Source organism: Gorilla gorilla, chromosome 1 (genome assembly GCF_029281585.2).
Source record: "Gorilla gorilla gorilla isolate KB3781 chromosome 1, NHGRI_mGorGor1-v2.1_pri, whole genome shotgun sequence".
NCBI lineage: Eukaryota > Metazoa > Chordata > Mammalia > Primates > Hominidae > Gorilla > Gorilla gorilla.
Window position 1 is genome coordinate 228,015,700 of NC_073224.2, and position 19,052 is coordinate 228,034,751.

Sequence of the window (19,052 nt, forward strand, 5' to 3'; positions counted from 1 at the left end):
CAGGAGTAGTGGCTTGCACCTCTGGTCCCAGCTACCTGGGAGGCTGAGGTGGGAGGATCACCTGAGCCCAGGAAATGGAGGCTGCAGTGAGTCATGATTGCGCCACTGCACTCCAGCCTGGGCAACAGAGTGAGACTCTGTCTCAAAAAAAAAAAAAAAAAGTTTAGAGTTGAGATTATCTTATTCAAATAGTGCTGCACCCCTTTTGTCTGAACATTAGACTCCTGAGCATTTTTCCATGTCGTGACACTTATCATTTTAAAGCCTGCAGAAGAGGGTGTATCAGAGGCAGTGAAGAGGGTGTATCAGAGGCAGTGCTATCATTTTCTCAGCTTTTCCTCCGCACGGGAAATACCAACAGGGAGTGGGTACTGAGCAGTTAGTTAGTGGGTGCCAGCTTCTGCCAGCTTAATCCCCACAGGACCCCTTGAAGAGAGGAGATGTGCTTTCTCTTACAGGACAGTGAGTGGTGGTGCAATCCCCACAGCCTGTGGAGCTGGACATGACCTTGGTTCAAATCCCAGCTCCATTATTCAGTTGCTGTGTGACCTCAGACGAGTTGCTTAGCCTCTCTGAACTGCAGTCTCCTTATCTTTAAAATTATGATATGGTTACCTTGTCAATTCCCCGATGCAAATGAGGTTTTCTTGTTTATTCTTTATCCCACTTACTGTCATTTGTGACTGACTGTTTTCTGGTTCCTTCTCTGCCTTCCCCCACTGGAATGTGGGTTCCTTGAAGTAGGATTACATCTGCTTCATTCTCTGTTGGATCACCACCCCAGCCCATAGCCGGCTGTCCATGTGGTGCTGGATGGACGGGGCTGTTGTGGACATTGGAGGAGAGGAAGCAGGAGAAGGCTGGCTGGGTGGGGATGAACGCAGGGCATGGGGTTGCATGTGAGGAGAGTGGAACCCTCAAAGCTCAGACGACCCCACCGTGCCTGGGGGCTTAGGGGTGCCTCTGCAAAGGGCCAAGGCTCTGGGTTCAAATCCTGTTTCACAGTGGGTGGCGTGGGGTGAGTTACTTAACTCCGTTGAGCCACGGTTTTCTCCACTGTGACCACGGATAATGACAGCCTTCAGCGCAGAGGGCTGCTGAGGAATCTGTCTGGTTATAGCCGCCTTGAGAGCAGCTCTGGGCAAAGGCAGGACAGCCCGGGGCCCCGGAGACCAGAGGTCTTTCTCCCCTTCCTGCCTCCCCCTACCAGTCACTAGGAGAGAGAAGGGGACAGAAGCTCACCATTTGCCCCAGAGGGGAGGGAAGAGGAGAGGCCTTGGAGGTGTTGAGCCACCCCAGCCCTTATTCTATAAACCCTGCTTAAGAGTAAATTCCAGGCCTCTGGCCTTCCCAGCTGCTGCCTGTCCCGAGTTCACTAAGAGGCATCCGCACTGGTTCCAAGGGCTCAGAAATCAGTCCCCTCTGCAGGCCCCCAACCCACATACCCTCAGACGCCCGCCTCCGCCCACCCAGTCCTCATGCTCATGATGGCCTTGGGTGGGACCCTTGTCCTGTCAGCTGTGCAGGTCACCTCCAGGGAATTCTGGCAGGAGCCACCTGGGCCGGCCTGCAGAGCGGTATCTGCCAGTTACCTGGTCAGTGACGCAGATTCCCCAGAAGGGTCAGGGTAGGAGGCTGGAGGGGGAAGAGGAGCCAGGAAGGGACAGTGGCTGGGGCAGCTCCACAGGGCAGCACCTACCAGGCAAAGGGACCCATTCCCTCCACTCAGCTCACTCAGGCGCCAGCCCAGCACTTCAGAGACGCTACCGGTTCCTAAGATGGAAGGTGCCCAGCCCCGCTTCCCTGCGACTCCCAGCATCCACCAAGGACCTGAGGAAACACAATAGTACACATGGCTACACACTCACTCACACACACACAGTCACACACAGACACACACTCACACAGAGACACAGACACACAGAGACACATAGAGACACACAGACACATACACTCACATAGAGAGACACACACAGACACAGAGAGACACACACTTAGAGACAGAGACACACAGAGACACACACTCACAGAGACACACACACAGAGACACACACTCACAGAGACACACAGAGATACACAGACACACACACAGAAACATACAGACACCCACAGACACACAGAGACACACTGAGACACACACTCTCTCTCACACAGAGACACCCAGACACGTACATTCACACAGAGAGACACCCACAGACACACACACACATACTCACAGAGACACACACTCAGACACACAGAGACACACACACACACAGAGACGCACACAGACACACACCCACAGACACATACACTCATACAGAGAGACACCCACAGACACACGGAGAGACAGACACACTGACACACTCACAGATACACTCATAGAGACCCACACAGACACACACACACACTCACAGAGACATACTACAGAAACCCAGTTACAAAAACACACAGAGCCTGGCACAGGGATGCTCAGCAGGGCATGAGCACAGCAGCCAGAGCCTCACCTCCGTCTGAGACTGAAGCCTTGCCCTGTGAAAGCTGCTCCTCACCCAAGGCCCAGCCAGGACGGTGCTGATGCTCTGGGGCGCCCAGGTGGACTTGAGTGTAAGGTTCTGGGGCCCTAAATGGCTTAGCCAAGGGGATGGGTGGTCTCTCCTCTTAGAGAAGTTAAAACACCTCCCTTCCCCGTCCACCTGTGTACCTGAACTGTCATTCATTCATTCGTTCAACAAACAGAACGTGCTATTCTGGGCACTGGGATGTGAACGGGATAGAATTGGGGCCTGGGGGGTGGGGGGGTGAGGAGGCAGAAAGGCAAACCTATCATGGTGCCAGGGAGAGGTGAGGCCGGTTCCCCAGCGCGCCTGGGGCACCCTCAACAGACCCTTGAAAGGAAACAGCCAAGTGTTAGGGCCCTGCCTGGGGGGCTTCCTGGCCCACGGAAGACAGTGGGAGACAGCCTTCATTCCTTCTCCCTCAGCCCTGCTCCACTTCCTCTCCAGGGTGGTCTTCCAGCTAGGTCAACAGTGCTGGGGTGACCACTTGTCCCCACGGATATCTGAACCCTATACCTTCCTGCAAGCCCCCAGCTTTAAGCTTTCCTCTCTGTCAATTTGCCCAGCAATTCTTAGGGCCCCCAGAGGCACCTCTCCCTACCTCAGCCAGACCCCAGGGGACTGTGCAAGCCCCATGGTCCTGTTACACATAGGAGCCAGAGGTAGGATGGGGTTAGGCAGGGACCAGAACAGAAGAATGGAAACCAATGATTACCTCTCCCTTGGGCTGACATACTCAGAAACCAGATGGATGGATGGGTGCAGTGGGGCTGATGGGTGGGTGGGTGGGTGGATGAATGGATAGATGAATGGAGTTGGGCAGGTGAGTAAATGGATGGATGGATGCATGAATGCATGGATGGATGAAGTGGGGTAGGTGAGTGGATGGTTGGATAGATGGAGTAGGGTAGATGAGGGATGGGTGGGTGGATGGATGGATGCATGGATGGATGGATAGATGGACTGGAGTGGGTGAGTGCATGGATGGATGCATGAATGGATGGAGTAGGGTAGGTGAGTGGATGGATGGGTGGATGGATGGATGGATGGAGTGGGGTATGTGAGGGAGGGATGGATGGATGGATGGATGGATAAGTAGGTGAGTGGATGGATGGGTGGATGGAGTGGGGTGAGTGAGGGATGGATGGGTGGGTGGATGGATGGATGGATGGATAAGTAGGTGAGTGGATGGATGGATGGATGGAGTGGGGTGGGTGAGGGATGGATGGGTGGGTGGATGGATGGATGCATGGATGGATGGATAGATGGACTGGAGTGGGTGAGTGCATGGATGGATGCATGAATGGATGGAGTAGGGTAGGTGAGTGGATGGATGGGTGGATGGATGGATGGATGAATGGAGTGGGGTAAGTGAGTGGATAGATTAATGGAATGGGGTAAGTGAGTGGATGGGTAGATGGAGTTGGGTAGGTGAGTGGGTACAGTGAGGTAGGTGATGGATGGATGGGTGGAGAAGCAGGTGAGTGGATGGATGGATGGAGTGGGGTGGGTGAGTGGATGGATGGAGTAGGGTAGGTGTGTGGATGAATGCATGGATGGATGGATGCAGTGGGATAGGTGAGTGGATAGATTAATGGAATGGGGTAGGTGAGTGGATGAGTGGATGGAGTTGGTAGGTGAGTGGGTACAGTGGGTACAGTGGGGTAGGTGAGGGATGGATAGATGGATGGATGGGTGGAGAAGTAGGTGAGTGGATGGATGGATGGAGTGGGGTGGGTGAGTGGATGGATGGATGCACGGATGGATGGAGTAGGGTAGATGAGGGAGGGAGGGAGGGATGGATGGATGGATGGAGTTGGGTAGACGAGGGAGGGATGGATGGATGGAGTGGGGTGGATAGATGGATGGACTGGTGAACGGGAGAGTGGACGGATGGACAGATAGATGGATGGATGGCTGTATAGACAGGATGATAAGGGAGGAATAAAGGAACCTGGATGACAATGGCTGCAAGGCAAGGCGGGGGTGGTCCAGTGGAGTGGAGGAGGCCTACACCAAATTGCCTGCCTGGAACAAATGTTTGTCTTTTTTCTTTTCCATGAACTGAACCTCCCAGCTTCTCCTGGAGGAACACATTCTGTTTTTAGTTCAACAGACAAGAAAGTGTCCCTTGGAGCCTGTTTAATTGCAGTCCATCTGCCTTTGAAGGACTTGTATTGTCATTGAGAGGAACTGACAGGACCCACTTGTTAAGCCCTTCCTGTATTTCAAGACCTTAATTAAAATAAAGTGGCTAGACTAAGTGGGGTTTTCAAACTGGGCTTTAGAGAACACTTATTTTTTTGTAAAATATTTTGAAAGCTTTTAAAACTCTAATTTAAAAAATCGATTCCATTGGAGAATACCGGAATTTCTGAGAGCCGCCAGCTAGGCCTGCTTTGTGCCCTCTCTGCTTAAGTGACAGTCCTGAGATTTCAAGGTGAGCAGCGGATAAACGGTTACCATTAGCAACTCCTTATCAGTGTGACTTTTCTCTATACCGTGTAACAAAGCAAAATAGAGAAATCAGTTGGATCTGGGTCTGATGTCATTGGAGCCGCCATCTGTAACCCCCGGTTTAAAACGTTTACCTTCCCAAAGCAGCCATTTTGTCCTCATTAGCAACCTTTAGAGTAAGAAAATATTATGGAGTCAGGTGTTTTATTCCTTTTCTAGGTTTCACGCGTTGGGGTTTCCACGTTGGATATTTTTTTAAGGGGGAATTTCACTGATAGTCTTAAATAAAAGAGAAAAGAAACAAAAATAGAAGCCCACCGGACGAATTCCCAAGAACCCTTTCGGCTCTTCCTGTCTCTGCTTCTGACCTCTGGGCGGTGTTCAGCCCCCTGCCTTTCTCCCTCTGTGCTGGTGAAGCTGGTTCTTAGTTAGGGCTCTTGGTCCCCCTGTCATCCGACTCCAGGCCCTTTTACCAACAGAGGCCTCACTGACCCCAGTGACACATCGTGGGGAGGTGCATCGTCCTCCGTCAGGTCAAGGTTAAGAATTAGCCAGGCTTCTCTTCTGAGCCTTTTATGGGCTGGCCATTCATAAATTTGCCCAAACCCTCAGTGGTCCTGCCAAGGTCACCTTCTGGCGTAATGAGTCCATGTTTATTACCTGCCGGGTGAGGCCATGCTTCCTTCTCAGTGGCAGCCTCGTCACTGCCCTTCCAGAATATCCTTAGGGGAGTGACTGCAGCTAGATGGGAGGCTCGGTTTAGCTCCTGTGAACCTTGAGGCTGGAATGGTCCCATCTATGCTACCAGCTGGTCTTAATAATCCTGGCTCTAGACCTAATCGGTGAAGCCAGCTGATTCCTAATGGAGAGTATTCTGGAGCATTGTGCATAAAGAGCTCTGCTGTTGCCTCTACATTTGCAGGCAATGAACTGCACTGGCAGGAGGCAGCCTGCTAAAAGTAATATACAAGAAAAACTTGTAAATACACATCAATTGATTGATCATAAGTGGGCTCAGAAACTACTGGTTCACTTAAAAGTAGATCATATCCCTTTAAAAAGTTATATTGTTGGCTGGGGGCAGTGGCTTATACCTGTAATCCCAGCACTTGAGAGGCCGAGGTGGGAGGATTGCTTGAACCCAGGAGTTCAAGACTAGCCTGGGCAACATAAGAATACCCCTACTCTACAAAATTTTTTTTTAAAAAATTAGCTAGGTATGGTAGCATGCACCTGTGGTCCCAGCCACTCCGGAGGCTGAGGTGGGAGGATCTCTTGAGCCCAGGAGTTTGAGGCTGCAGTGAGCTATGATCGCACTGCTGCGTTCTAGCCTGGGCAACAGAACAAGATCCTGCCTCAAAAAAAACAAAAGTTATATTATTAATCTATGTTGTGTTCTTTATCTTTGGGTGGAACCAGGGAGGCCAGTCATTTCAAGACAAATGACTTTAAATCCTGAATTTCTGGTGGCAATTGTTGCATCACTGTAGCTTAATGACCATTTGTTCTGCGTTGTTATTCTCTTCTTCCAGATTGTTCTCTGGGGCCGGACTGAGAAATGCCTGAAGGAGACGACGGAGGAGATCCGGCAGATGGGCACTGAGTGCCATTACTTCATCTGTGATGTGGGCAACCGGGAGGAGGTGTACCAGACGGCCAAGGCTGTCCGGGAGAAGGTCCGTAGCCTGGGAGGGTCTATTCCTAGCACAGCTGACCACAGGCTAATTCCGGGCAAAGAGAACATTCTCATGTGGCCTGGAAGAGAGCTCTGCTTATGGCAGAATGGCTTTGCCCGGGGCACCTTTGGGGACTCTCCCATGAAGCTGGCCCTAGTTACGTAGGCAGGGATTAGGGTCGATTACGTAACAGGCGTAATCATCTGTTGTTCCCTTGGAAATGTAGACCGTGTGGGTTTCTCTCCAGGACCGTGGTGGGGCAAATGTCCCATTGGCCTCTGGGAAAATCCTTCTGACTCCAATCATCTGTTTGGGCTAAATATATCAGTGACCTCCAAGAGAGGGAAACCCACCCTGACTGTCTGGCCCGTGGTAATGTTAACTGTTTTTATGTCGCGGTAAACTCATTTATTATAAATATGCTGTGTGCCAGGTACAGTGTGTGCCATAAATTATTTCTCCTCCTCAGAACTGTCCTGGTGCGGCATTAGCCCCATCTCACAAATCAAGACTGGCGCTCAGAGAGGCAGTTCTCTTCCCCAGGCCCTGTGGCTGCTGGTGGTATGGCCAGGTGGCTGCTGGGCCTCTATGTATGCAGGATAACTGGAACTAGGCTGGCAGAAAGTGGCCTGCGGGAAGGAATATCTAAGAAAAACTTGTAAATAACACATCAATTGATTGATCATAAATGGACTCAGAAATTACTCATTCACTTAGGAGTAAGCCATATCCCTTTTAAAAAGTATATTGGACCGGGTGCGGTGGCTCACACCTGTAATCCCAGCATTTTGGGAGACCGAGGCGGGCGGGTCCCTTGAGGTCAGAACAAGACTAGCCTGGCCAACATGGTGAAACCCCATCTCTACTAAAAATATAAAAATTAGCCGGGCATGGTGGCAGGAGGCTGTAATCCCAGCTACTTGGGAGGCTGAGGCATGAGAATCGCTTGAACCCGGGAGGCGGAGGTGGCAGTGAGCCGAGATGGTGCCACTGCACTCCAGCCTGGACAACAGAGTGAGACTCCATCTCAAAAACAAACAAACAAAAAACATATATCGTTGGCCCTGGGCTGGCTGCCCTCATGGCCCCGTGGCTCCCTCTCGCCTGCAGGTGGGTGACATCACCATCCTGGTGAACAATGCCGCCGTGGTCCATGGGAAGAGCCTAATGGACAGTGACGATGATGCCCTCCTCAAGTCCCAACACATCAACACCCTGGGCCAGTTCTGGGTAAGGGCTATCCGGGGCCAGAGCCAGCCCCGGGCGTGCAGGGAGCCCAGGCAGGATGGAGGGGAGGGGATGATTTGCCAGGGCTTGGGCTCAGGCCAGCAGGGATGTCCACGAACGAGGTGGCCGGATAAGACGAATGACCAGCTCCAGGACACATCAGACTTTGTGAAATACGCTCGGTGTCCTGGGGCAGGGAGCCCTCGGCCCTCTCCCTCACAGGAAGGCTCGGACCCTAGAGCATCATGTGTGTCCGGGGTGGGCTGTTCTCCCCGAAAGAAAGGTGGAGGGGTTGTCAGAGCTGCGGCTGCTCCACCCTGACACCCCATCTGCCCTCAGACCACCAAGGCCTTCCTGCCACGTATGCTGGAGCTGCAGAATGGCCACATCGTGTGCCTCAACTCCGTGCTGGCACTGTCTGCCATCCCCGGTGCCATCGACTACTGCACATCCAAAGCGTCAGCCTTCGCCTTCATGGAGAGCCTGACCCTGGGGCTGCTGGACTGTCCGGGAGTCAGCGCCACCACAGTGCTGCCCTTCCACACCAGCACTGAGATGTTCCAGGGCATGAGAGTCAGGTCAGTGAGCAGGGGACCCACCTTGGGACCAGCCTTCTCACCTGCCTCCCCAAGCCATTCAGTCAGCCAACTGCAGAAAGAGCTCTGATATAAAAATCAGGCTAGGCACGGTGCCTCATACCTATAATCCTAGCATTTTGGGAAGCCAAGGCAGGTGGATCGCTTGAGCCCAGCAATCCAGTTTGAGACCAGCCTGGGCAGCATGGAGAAACCCTATGTCTAAAAAAAATAAAAAATTAGCTGGGCATGGTGATGCACACCTGTATTCCCAGCTATCTGGGAGGCTGAGGTGGGAGGATCAATTGCTTGAGCCCAGGAAGTTGAGGCTGCAAGTGAGCTGTGATTGTGCGACTGCACTCCAGCCTGGGAGACACAGTGAGACCCTGTCTCAAAACAAAAAGTCGCCAAGGAGCCTCTACCCTCTGTTTGATGCTGTCTTACCTGGTTCTTGGTCTGCAAGGCAGTGATGCCACAATGGGGAGGGTCCCGCTGCTTGGTTCAGGGAGCTTATATGAAACTACCAGAGCTACAGGCATGCAGCGGGATGCGTCTAAAGGTCAAATGAGGGAGATGCACCTCCACAGCGTCGTGCAGGGCAAAGGGAGCTTGAGACGTAGGGTGCATTCTGCCTGGTTCCACCTGTATGAAGTTCCAAAACAGGCAAAACTGGGTTAGGGTGATGGAAATCAGACCCGTGGCTTCCCCTGGAGGGCTGGGGGTATAACCTGGGAGGGAGGCGAGGGAACTAGCAAGACCTTCAGAAATGTTCTCTCTTCTTGATCTTAGCAGTCATTAAATACGTGAAAGTTAATCAAACTGTCTGCTTAAGATGTATACCTTTTGTTATATGCAAATTATAGCTCAATTTATTTGTTTGTTTATTTATTTATTTATTGAGATGGAGTTTCGCTCCGTTGCCCAGGCTGGAGTGCAGTGGCACGATCTCGGCTCACTGCAACCTCCACCTCCTGGGTTCAAGTGATTCTTCTGCCTCAGCCTCCCGAGTAGCTGGGATTACAAGCGTGCGCTTGCACCCAGCTAATTTTTGTATTTTTAATAGAGACAAGGTTTCACTATGTCGGCCAGGCTGATCTCAAACTCCCAACCTCAGGTGATCCACCCACCTCAGCCTCCCAAAGTGCAGGGATGACAGGTGTGAGCCACCACGCCTGGCCGTAGCTCAATTTAAAATGAGTAATAGGGAGGTCCCACCACTCCTCCTCCAAACCACTGGAGACCACTGGTCTAGAGCTCATGCCACCTGGGGTGGTGACTCCCTCATAGCTGTGATGTACTCTGTGACATTGGGTCCCGTTAATTACTGCTGTGGCTGATCTGCGAGATGGGGTGCGTGAATGTCTCCATCATAAGTTCTGCAGTGAGGACAAAGTGGAATCTGGCAGGGAACACCATATGTGGTACATATAAAGTGTCCAATAAATGGCGCTTTAATGATGTGCAGTCATGTAGGGGCATGACGTCATCGATGAATGAAAACCGGGAATTACTCAAATACTATTCTCCCTGGTTTTTTGCAATCCAGCGTACAGTGCTTCACCTTCTGATTATATATTTCAGCTGCTTCCAAAATTGAGGATGACATGGAAGGGTCATGAGGAGAATTCAGTGAGACAATTTAGTGTAGTGCATGCCACGTGGGAGTCACTCATTACGCCTTAGTTACTATTAATCGGGACAGTGCGGTGTTGATTGTTGAGAATCAAAAATACCGGGCTTGGTGGCTCATGACTGCAGTCCCAGCACTTTGGGAGGCTGAGGCAGGAGGATGGCTTGAGCCCAGGAAATTAGAAATAATACATGTAACACATCTAGTGCAAAGCCCGGATACTAGATGCTCAATAAGGAGCTGCTGCTTTTATTATTTTTCCTAACAATAAACATCTTCATAAATGCATGTTATTTATTTTCCTAGCAGACCACCTGGTTTGCATGCAAATTGTCATCAATTCTGAATTTCGAGGAGTCTAGACTAATGGCTACTAATGTTTCCTGTTGGCTTTTTCCCCCATGGGTTTTGGTTTGGTTTCTTTTCATCTGAGTATACAGAAGGTGCTCAATAAATGCATACCGGACAGAAGTGCATCAGTGGCAGTCTGCAGTTTTGTTTTGTTTTTTTTAAGATGGAGTCCCGCTCTGTCGCCCAGGCTGGAGTGCAGTGGCGCCATCTCGGCTCACTGCAAGCTCCGTCTCCCGGGTTCACGCCATTCTCCTGCCTCAGCCTCCCAAGTAGCTGGGACTACAGGCGCCCGCCACCACGCCCAGCTAATTTTTTGTATCTTTGGTAGAGACAGGGTTTCACCGTGTTAGCCAGGATGGTCTCAATCTCCTGACCTCGTGATCCGTCCGCCTCGGCCTCCCAAAGTGCTGGGATTACAGGTGTGAGCCACCACGCCCAGCCAATTGAGCCTCTTTGATGTTCCAGCCATAGAACCACCTAGAACCACTGGACACTTTACAAGTGCTGCTGCATTTGGCCCTCACAGCAACCCTGCAAGAGAGCTTTTATTCCCATTTTACAGATGAGGGAACTGAGGCTCAGAGAAGCAAAGTTACCTGCCCAAGTCCACACAGCTTGAAACTGGCTAGCTGAGCATGCTTCTTCCACGAATTTGCACTGCTTCCATGGGAGTTAATAGCTGTGCCAGTTCCCCGTGTCCCCATCCCACACACGTGGAGAGGAAGGACAAAATCCTGTGCACAGACGTGCTTGAGGCCTCCTCTGTCGGCTTCCCTGGCAGGGGTCTTACCAAGAAGGATTCCCGTCAAGCCCATGAACTTTGGTCTGTCCATCCTGCCTTCCCTTTCCCAAGAGACAGGCCAGGCCACAGGTGGAAGCCAGAGAATCCAGACCGCCCACGACACCTGTAGGACTCCAGTATCAGTGAGCTGCCTCAACACGTTCATCTCTGTAGAATGGCAGAGTCTGGCCCCTCTTGACCACAGGGCTGTGGGCCTCAGAATCACCATCATGGCCAGGCGTGGTAGCTAGGTTCACACCAGTAATCCCAGTGCTTTGGGAGGCTGAGGCAGGGGAATCACTTCAGCCCAGGAGTTGCCAGCCTGGGCAACATGGCAAAACCCCATCTTTACAGAAAATATAAAAATTATCTGGGCATGGTGTGTGCACCTGTAGTCCCAGCTACTCGGGTGGCTGAGGTAGGAGGATTACTTGAGCCCAGGGAGGTCGAGGCTGCAGTGAGCTGTGATCACGTCAGTGCACTCCAGCCTGGATAATCAAGTGAGACCCTGGACTCAAAAATAAAAAATAAAAAAAGAATCACCATCGTGATGACAAAGGAATTACAGGGCAGGGGGTAAGATCCATGTGCCCTCTGAGGCCAAGCTCCCTCTAGGAGTCCAAGGGCTGCCTGTTGCTCAGGAATGACATCAAACCTGGGTGATTCATCACCCTTAATCTTCCTGGTGCCAGAGCGGATCACAAACTCTTTGTGGGATTGGAGTCAGAGCCAGCAACATGAGCCCTGCACCTATAGATCCAGGAAGGGCAGGAAGAGCAGTGAACAAAGGTGATAGAGCATTGGCCAGGTTTGAATCCTTAGCACCCTGCTGACTCAATACAGCCTCAGTTTCCTTATCTGTAAATCGGGAGAATAATTTGTACATGAGTCTGGCACTTAGGGAACATCATCATTGTTTGGGTCTAGGGTCAGATGCTTCTAAATAGTCATGAGAAGCCCCTGATGTTTGCTTATGCAATCATTCATTCATTCATTCATTTTGAGATCGCATGGAAAGCACTGTGCAAATCTTTGAATCAGTGAATCAATGAATGAGTTAGTGAACCAGCAAGCTGAGCCCAAGCCATCGCTAGCCAAGCCCCTGCCTCCAGACGGAATGAGCAGGACACATTTGGGAAGCAGCAAGTCGTCAGTGTGTTCAGTCCTTCAAGTATTTATTGAGCACATACTATGTATCAGATGCTGTGCTAGATGCAGGGGAGCAGGACCGACCAGGCCTCCACCCTCATGGAACTCATTGCCTGATTGGGGAGACAGGCCACTGACAAGGAAACAACCCAAAAAGCAAGGCCTTCCTAGGTGGGGTGAACGCGGTCAAGGAAATTAGCAGGGGACAGGATCAGAGGTCGCTTTGGATGGACTGGCCTGAGATGTCTCCCAAAGGAGGAGCTGGGAGGAGAGAGCCAGGCCGTTGAGAGAGCTGGCAAAAAGCCCTGACCCGAGCGTGTGATGTGACAAGAACAGAAATGGGCCTGTCCTGAAGGAGCAGAGTGTAGGGAAAAGGACTCAGAAGGACAACCAGGGCCCAGATTGCGCAGGGCCATGGAAAGGCCAAGCCCTAGGGCACTGGGAGCCCTTGGAGGGCTTGGGAGAGTGGGTCCCCAGTGGGTGGGCTAGAAGTCCTTGACTCAAGAAGAGACCCCTGTGTGCCTGGAGGAGTGAGGGAATGTGGCACCTGGATGAGTGTGGGGTAGAGGGAGTATTCCAAGCAGGCCTCGAATCTCTCAGACAGGAAAAGCCAAAGGGTGACCCAGACATGTCAGCCTCATAAAGACTTCCAGATAAGCACGTGCCTCTCCAGGAGAAACCCACTGTGTCTCTTCCTGTGTTCAGGTTTCCCAACCTCTTTCCCCCACTGAAGCCGGAGACGGTGGCCCGGAGGACAGTGGAAGCTGTGCAGCTCAACCAGGCCCTCCTCCTCCTCCCATGGACAATGCATGCCCTCGTTATCTTGAAAAGGTATGGGGCTGGGAAAGAACACTCTGGGTCAGGGGAAAGTACGCATGTGATCTATTAGTCATGTCTGCTGCGGGCATGAGCATGAGGAGTGCTGGCACATTTGCTGCTGATGTACTGTACTTACTGTGGGGCAGCAGTTCTCAAACTTGTTAGTCACAGGGCCCCTTAGAGTTTTAAAAAGTATGGAGGAACCCAAAGAGCTTTTGTTAATGTGAGTTGTAGCTATCGCTATTTACTATATTAGAAATTAAAAGCCAGGGCCGGGCGCGGTGGCTCACGCCTGTAATCCTAGCACTTTGGGAGGCCGAGGCCCTGGCTTCTGCCAGGCTGCCCTGGCTTCTGCCCTGGCTGCTGGGACATGGTGAGCCCCAGCTGAGGGGCTGCCCCAACACATGCAGGGCACAGAAACCTCGAAACTGAGGAGCAAGCCCGATCAGCCCTCTCTTCCCCAAACTCAAAGCCCTTTCAGAGGCACAGGGAAGGGGGCACCCAGGGGCATCCAGGCCACACCTCGGCCTCCCTCAGTCCATCCTGACCTCGGGTCTGAGATGCTCCTCAGCCGTCTCTAGGAGCCCCTAGTTGATCAGGGGCTCAGGTCCTCACTGAGGTCAGGCTGCCACCCTCCACCTCAGGGGAGCTTCTTAGAAGCCTTCCAGAGCTTTCTAGAGAAAAGTTGGTCTAGAACACCTCAGCGCTCTCCACAGTAAGCCTTCAGCCTTCATTTTCCAACCTTCCCCACAACTACTTTTGAACAGGAAGCAGGAGCCACCCCGCTCCCCATTCTCTGAACTGCATCCCTCCTCACCTTCCCCAGGAGAAAGCAAAGCTCAACTCTAATACCACCACCCCCAGGAAGCCTTCCAGATTGCTCCAGCTGGAAGTGAACCTTTTTCATCTTGTACTTAGAGTGGGCCAGGACCCTTCAGTTTGAGTCACCAAACAACCTGAGGGCCCTCTCTGTGCCGGGCCCATGTGAGGGCCTGGGGATCAGAGATGAAATACCCGCCATGAAGGCCCCCACAGGCTTGACAAGTAAACGGGTGGGGACTACACCAGGGGTTGCTGGGGAAGCGCCGGAACTCCGGTTGTACGAGGAGAAGCCTGAGGGTGAGCCCAGGACGCTTCCCCGGAGGATGTGACACCCAAATCGAACCTGATTCCTCAGATCCACACCGTCATCTTTGTGGAATCAGGGGCAGTTGGGATCGATGGATCTCTGAGCTGCCTGTGGGCACCAAGATGCTAAGAGCCTGGTTTTGAAAGTGTGTTGTATGAAGGGAGAGAAGGTCAGCACTCCCCTCGACAAGGAGCACAGACAGGTTAAGCCATTGTCACCTACTTAGTGGCATCTAACCATCATTTGTTTTTAATGGGTACAAAAAAATAGACCGAATAAGAGCAAGTCTTTGATAGCACAGCAGGGTGACTATAGTTAATAATTTAATTGTACATTTAAAAATAACTAAAAGGGCCAGGCACAGTGGCTCACGCCTATAATCCCAGCACTTTGGAAGGCCGAGGCAGGCAGATCACCTGAGGTCAGGAGCTCAAGACCAGCCTGGCCAACATGGCGAAACCCTGTCTCTACTAAAAATACAGAAATTAGGCGGGCATGGTGGCGCATGCCTGTAATCCCAGCTACTCAGGAGGCTGAGGCAGGAAAATCGCTTGAACCCAGGAAGCAGAGGTTGCAGTGACCCCAGATCGCACCACTGCACTCCAGCTTGAGCAACAGAGTGAGACTCTGTCTCAAAAAAATATAATAAACATAAAAATAAAGAAAAAAACTAAAAGAGTATAGTTGGATTGTTTGTAACACAACAGATAAATACTTGAGGTGATGGATACCCCATTTATGCTGATGTGATTATTATACATTTGCATGCCTGTATCGAAGTATTTCATGTACCCCATAAATATATATACCTACTATGTACCCACAAAAATTAAAAATAAAAAAATGAGCTCTGTTTCAGGATCTAGGAAAAAGATAAAAATTTTAAATTAAAAAAAAAGTTTGCTCTGACCACTCACTCTCTGCCTTTTTAAAATATATATTTTAAAAAGAGTGTGTGTGTGTGTGTGTGTGTGTGTGTGTGTGTGTGAGACAGAGTTTTACTCTTGTCACCCAGGCTGGAGTGCAACGGCGCGATCTCGGCCCACTGAAACCTCCGCCTCCCAGGTCAAGCAATTCTCCTGCCTCAGTCTCCCGAGTAGCTGGGATTACAGGTGCCCGCCACCACGCCCAGCTAATTTTTCTATTTTTAGTAAAGACAGGGTTTTGCCATGTTGGCTAGGCTGTTCTCGAACTCCTGAGGTGATCCACCCACCTTGGCCTCCCAAAGTGCTGGGATTATAGGCATGAGCCACCACGCCCAGTCTGAAAAGAATTTTTGAGACAGGGTCTGGCTCTGCCACCCAGGCTGGAATGCAGCAGTACAATCTCAGCTCACTTCAACCTCCACCTCTTGGGTTCAAGCCATCCTCCCACCTCAGCCTCCCCAGTAGCTAGGACTATAGGCACATGCCACCATGCCCAGCTAATTTTTGTATATTTTTATAGAGACAGGGTTTCACCATGTTGCCCAGGCTGGTCTTGAATTCCTGGGCTCAAGCGATCCGCCCATCTCGGCCTCCCAAAGTACTTGGATTATAGACATGAGCCACCGTGCCCAGCCTCCCCCTGCCCTTTTAACAGCTGCTTATCCACTTACTTGAAAGCTCTTCCCCTGGGGAGGGTGGGGGTTTGGGGAGAAACTGGTGTGTGGCTTGGAGGTGTGGGGAGCACTTTCAGGAACCAGCCCTCTGCTGCCCCGTCTCACATGGCCACCAGCGACCCAGCCCCTGGATCCTGCCCCGCTAACCATCACTATCTTCTTTTCTTCCTCCCAACTCCAGCATACTTCCACAGGCTGCACTCGAGGAGATCCACAAATTCTCAGGAACCTACACCTGCATGAACACTTTCAAAGGGCGGACATAGAGACAGGATGAAGACATGCTTGAGGAGCCACGGAGTTTGGGGGCCACAGCACCTGGGCACACACCCGAGCACCTGTCCATTGGCATGCTTCTGCTGGGTGAGCAGGACAGTTCCTGTCCCCAGCGAAGAATCCGGCTGCCCCTGGGCCAGTCCCAGGACCTTTGCACAGGACTGATGGGTGTAACTGACCCCCACAGGGAGGCAGGAAAACAGCCACAAGCCACCTTGACACTTTTGTACATTTCCAATTCTGTAGAGTTTATTGTCAATTGCTTCTCAAGTCTAACCAGCCTCAGCAGTGTGCATAGACCATTTCCAGGAGGGTCTGTCCCCAGATGCTCTGCCTCCCGTTCCAAAACCCACTCATCCTCAGCTTGCACAAACTGGTTGAACGGCAGGAATGAAAAATAAAGAGAGATGGCTTTTGTGATTTCCTTTGTTCAAATCTTCCGTGGGCAGTTGGGAGGGAGCCAGTCCCAACCACAAAACTCCATCCTTTGAGAGAGAACTGGTCAGTTCAAGGTCCCCAACTGCCAAGGGTGGAGAGAAGGGGGCCGAAATCAGGAGAGAAAGTGGAGCCCAGGCCTAGGGGCAGAGAGGGGTGCCGGGTTCCTCGCCAGCTCCACCAGGCCCTTCCCAGCAGCCATGGGTTGAAGCCGCTTTGTCTCCTTGGTGTGACCTTTATGAACCAGTCTGCAGACAGCTGGCCACAGCTAGAGATGCCCTCTGTCCTGCCATGGCACCACCAGCCTCCAGGCCACCAACTCAGGAGAGCAAAACCAGTGTTTATGGAGCACCCACTGTCTACCTAGGGTGTGTGTGGTGCAGAGAGGGGAACGTTGCTGAGAAGACCACTAGTACAAGAAGCCAATAATCTGGGTAGGAAAGGATCGATCACAAGTCACCGGAAACACAGTGACAACTCCTCACCATAAGGCCAGTGCCGAGGGGTGCTACAGACCGAGTCCCATTTGATCACAGGGGCAGGGGGAGGTCTGGAGTGGCAGAAGAGATCGGCCCAGGTTCCATCAATGGGGCAAAGTCATGGCCAAAATGACCTAGTAGAGAGGCCCCCTGCTTCCTCCAGGGTGCACGCTCCCTGCTGCCACAAGCTTAATAAACCTCACCTTGGGCAGCGGGGAAGAAAGTGGGCCATGTCATTTCATATCAAGTAACCTCCATTCCATACAGCTCTTGCAGATGAGTGCCAATGTGGCAGGAGGAGAGCAGGCAAGGTCCCCGGGAGGTGAAGGAGGTCACAGCTCTGACCCAACCCAGAAGCTTCCCCAAGAGTCACATAAAGTCTTAACCTACGTGCAAACCTCAGGCTGAAACCTCCCAGCTTAGAGAATATTAGACATAGCTCAGGTGATCATCAGTCTGGTCTATGTGCAGAAATGCCAAGTCACGGTTATAGCCATGCTTTTTTTCTTCTTTTCTTTTTTTTTTTTTAAACATGGGAACTTGCTCTGTCACCCAGGCTGGAGTGTGGAGTGGAATGGCACAATCACGGCTCACTGCAGCCTCAACCTCCTGGGCTCAAACAATCCTCCACCTCAGCCTCCAGAGTTGCTGGGACTACAGGTGCATGCCACCACGCCCAACTGTTTTCTTTTTCTTTTTCGTAAAGACAGAGGTCTTGCTATGTTGTCCAGGCTGGTCTTGAACCCCTAGGCTCAAGCAATCCTCCTCCCTCAGCCTCCCAAAGTGCTGGGATTACTGGTATGAGCTACCATGCCCGGCCTGTAGCCACTCTTGAATGAGTACCTAGAATGGAGGTCAGTCCCCAGGCTTAACATTTTAACTCTTCATTATCCATGCCACTTGGCGGCAGCTGAAGACCAAAAAAACACAACTCCGAGACCGCTCTGGAGACTTCCAACAGCCTTGATGTGGCGCAGCCAGAATGTGACGCCCAAATCTCAGTGGCTTCCAACAATGAAGGTTTCTGCCTTATTATTGCTACTTGTCCTTCAAGAATGGCTACAGGTGTGCTCCGTGTCATCTTCGCTCTGAAACTCAGGCTGACCAGGGGGCCTCAGGGAGGATGTCTTGTGGCACAGGGTAGACATACCTGGTGAACTGTGCACTGGCTCTTGAAGTTTCTGCCTGGAAACAACACTGTCACTTCTGCTCACATTTCATTAGCTAGAACAGGTCACGTGGTGGAGCCGCTATTAACATAGCAGGAAATACAATCCCGCGGGGAGGAACAGTTGCTGGTTCTGAACCAGGCTGCCATGCCAGGGAAGAAGACATCATGAGCAAAAGTTAAAATATAGGTTGAGGACAGAGGGAAGCAGATGTATGACTTCCAATTGCAAGCCCAAGGACACAGTGACTTTTGGGAAGGCACAGGAGGTGCTAAGCAGAGCCCTAAAGAGGCAACTGTCAGTGTTCATCTCACGCTAAACTTATTTAGGTCCTCACTCTGTTGCCCAGGCTGGAGTGCAGTGGCCCGATCATGGCCACTGCAGCCTCCACCTCCCAGGCTCAAGCAATCCTCCCACCTCAGCCTCTCGAGTAGCTGAGACTACAGGCATGTGCCACCACGCCTGGCTCACTTATTCATTTTTTGTAAAGATAGGGTCTCGCTATGTTGCCCAGGCTAGTCTGGAATTCCTGGCTTAAGCAACCCTTCTGCCTTGACTTCCCAAAGGAAAGCTGGGATTACAGGTGTGAGCCACTGCACCCGGCCCACACTAACCTTTTGAAAAGTGGTATTATGAAGCCCATTTCATAAGTGACAAGACACTCAGCAGGGGAAACCCTTGCCCAGGTTAATAGGCTTGTGAGCACTGGAGACAGGTATTTTTTTTTTTTTTTTTAGAGGGACAGGGTGTTTCTCTGTTGTC

At 51.6% G+C, this 19,052-nt stretch overlaps 1 protein-coding gene and 1 pseudogene across 3 annotated transcripts in view; both read left to right on the plus strand.

Moving 5' to 3' along the window:
- DHRS3 (dehydrogenase/reductase 3) overlaps positions 1–16,627 on the plus strand; it is a 50,582-nt gene extending 33,955 nt beyond the window's left edge. For all 3 annotated transcript variants that reach the window (XM_031007146.3, XM_019011341.4, XM_019011338.4), the window contains exons 2-6: positions 6,527–6,670; positions 7,781–7,900; positions 8,237–8,475; positions 13,089–13,214; positions 16,113–16,627. In XM_031007146.3, coding sequence (XP_030863006.1) covers positions 6,527–6,670; positions 7,781–7,900; positions 8,237–8,475; positions 13,089–13,214; positions 16,113–16,197 — 714 coding nt within the window. In that variant the 3' untranslated portion in view covers positions 16,198–16,627. The remainder of the gene's footprint in view (positions 1–6,526; positions 6,671–7,780; positions 7,901–8,236; positions 8,476–13,088; positions 13,215–16,112) is intronic.
- Positions 14,479–14,579, plus strand: LOC115933362 (uncharacterized; annotated as a pseudogene).
- Positions 16,628–19,052: the final 2,425 nt, after the last annotated feature.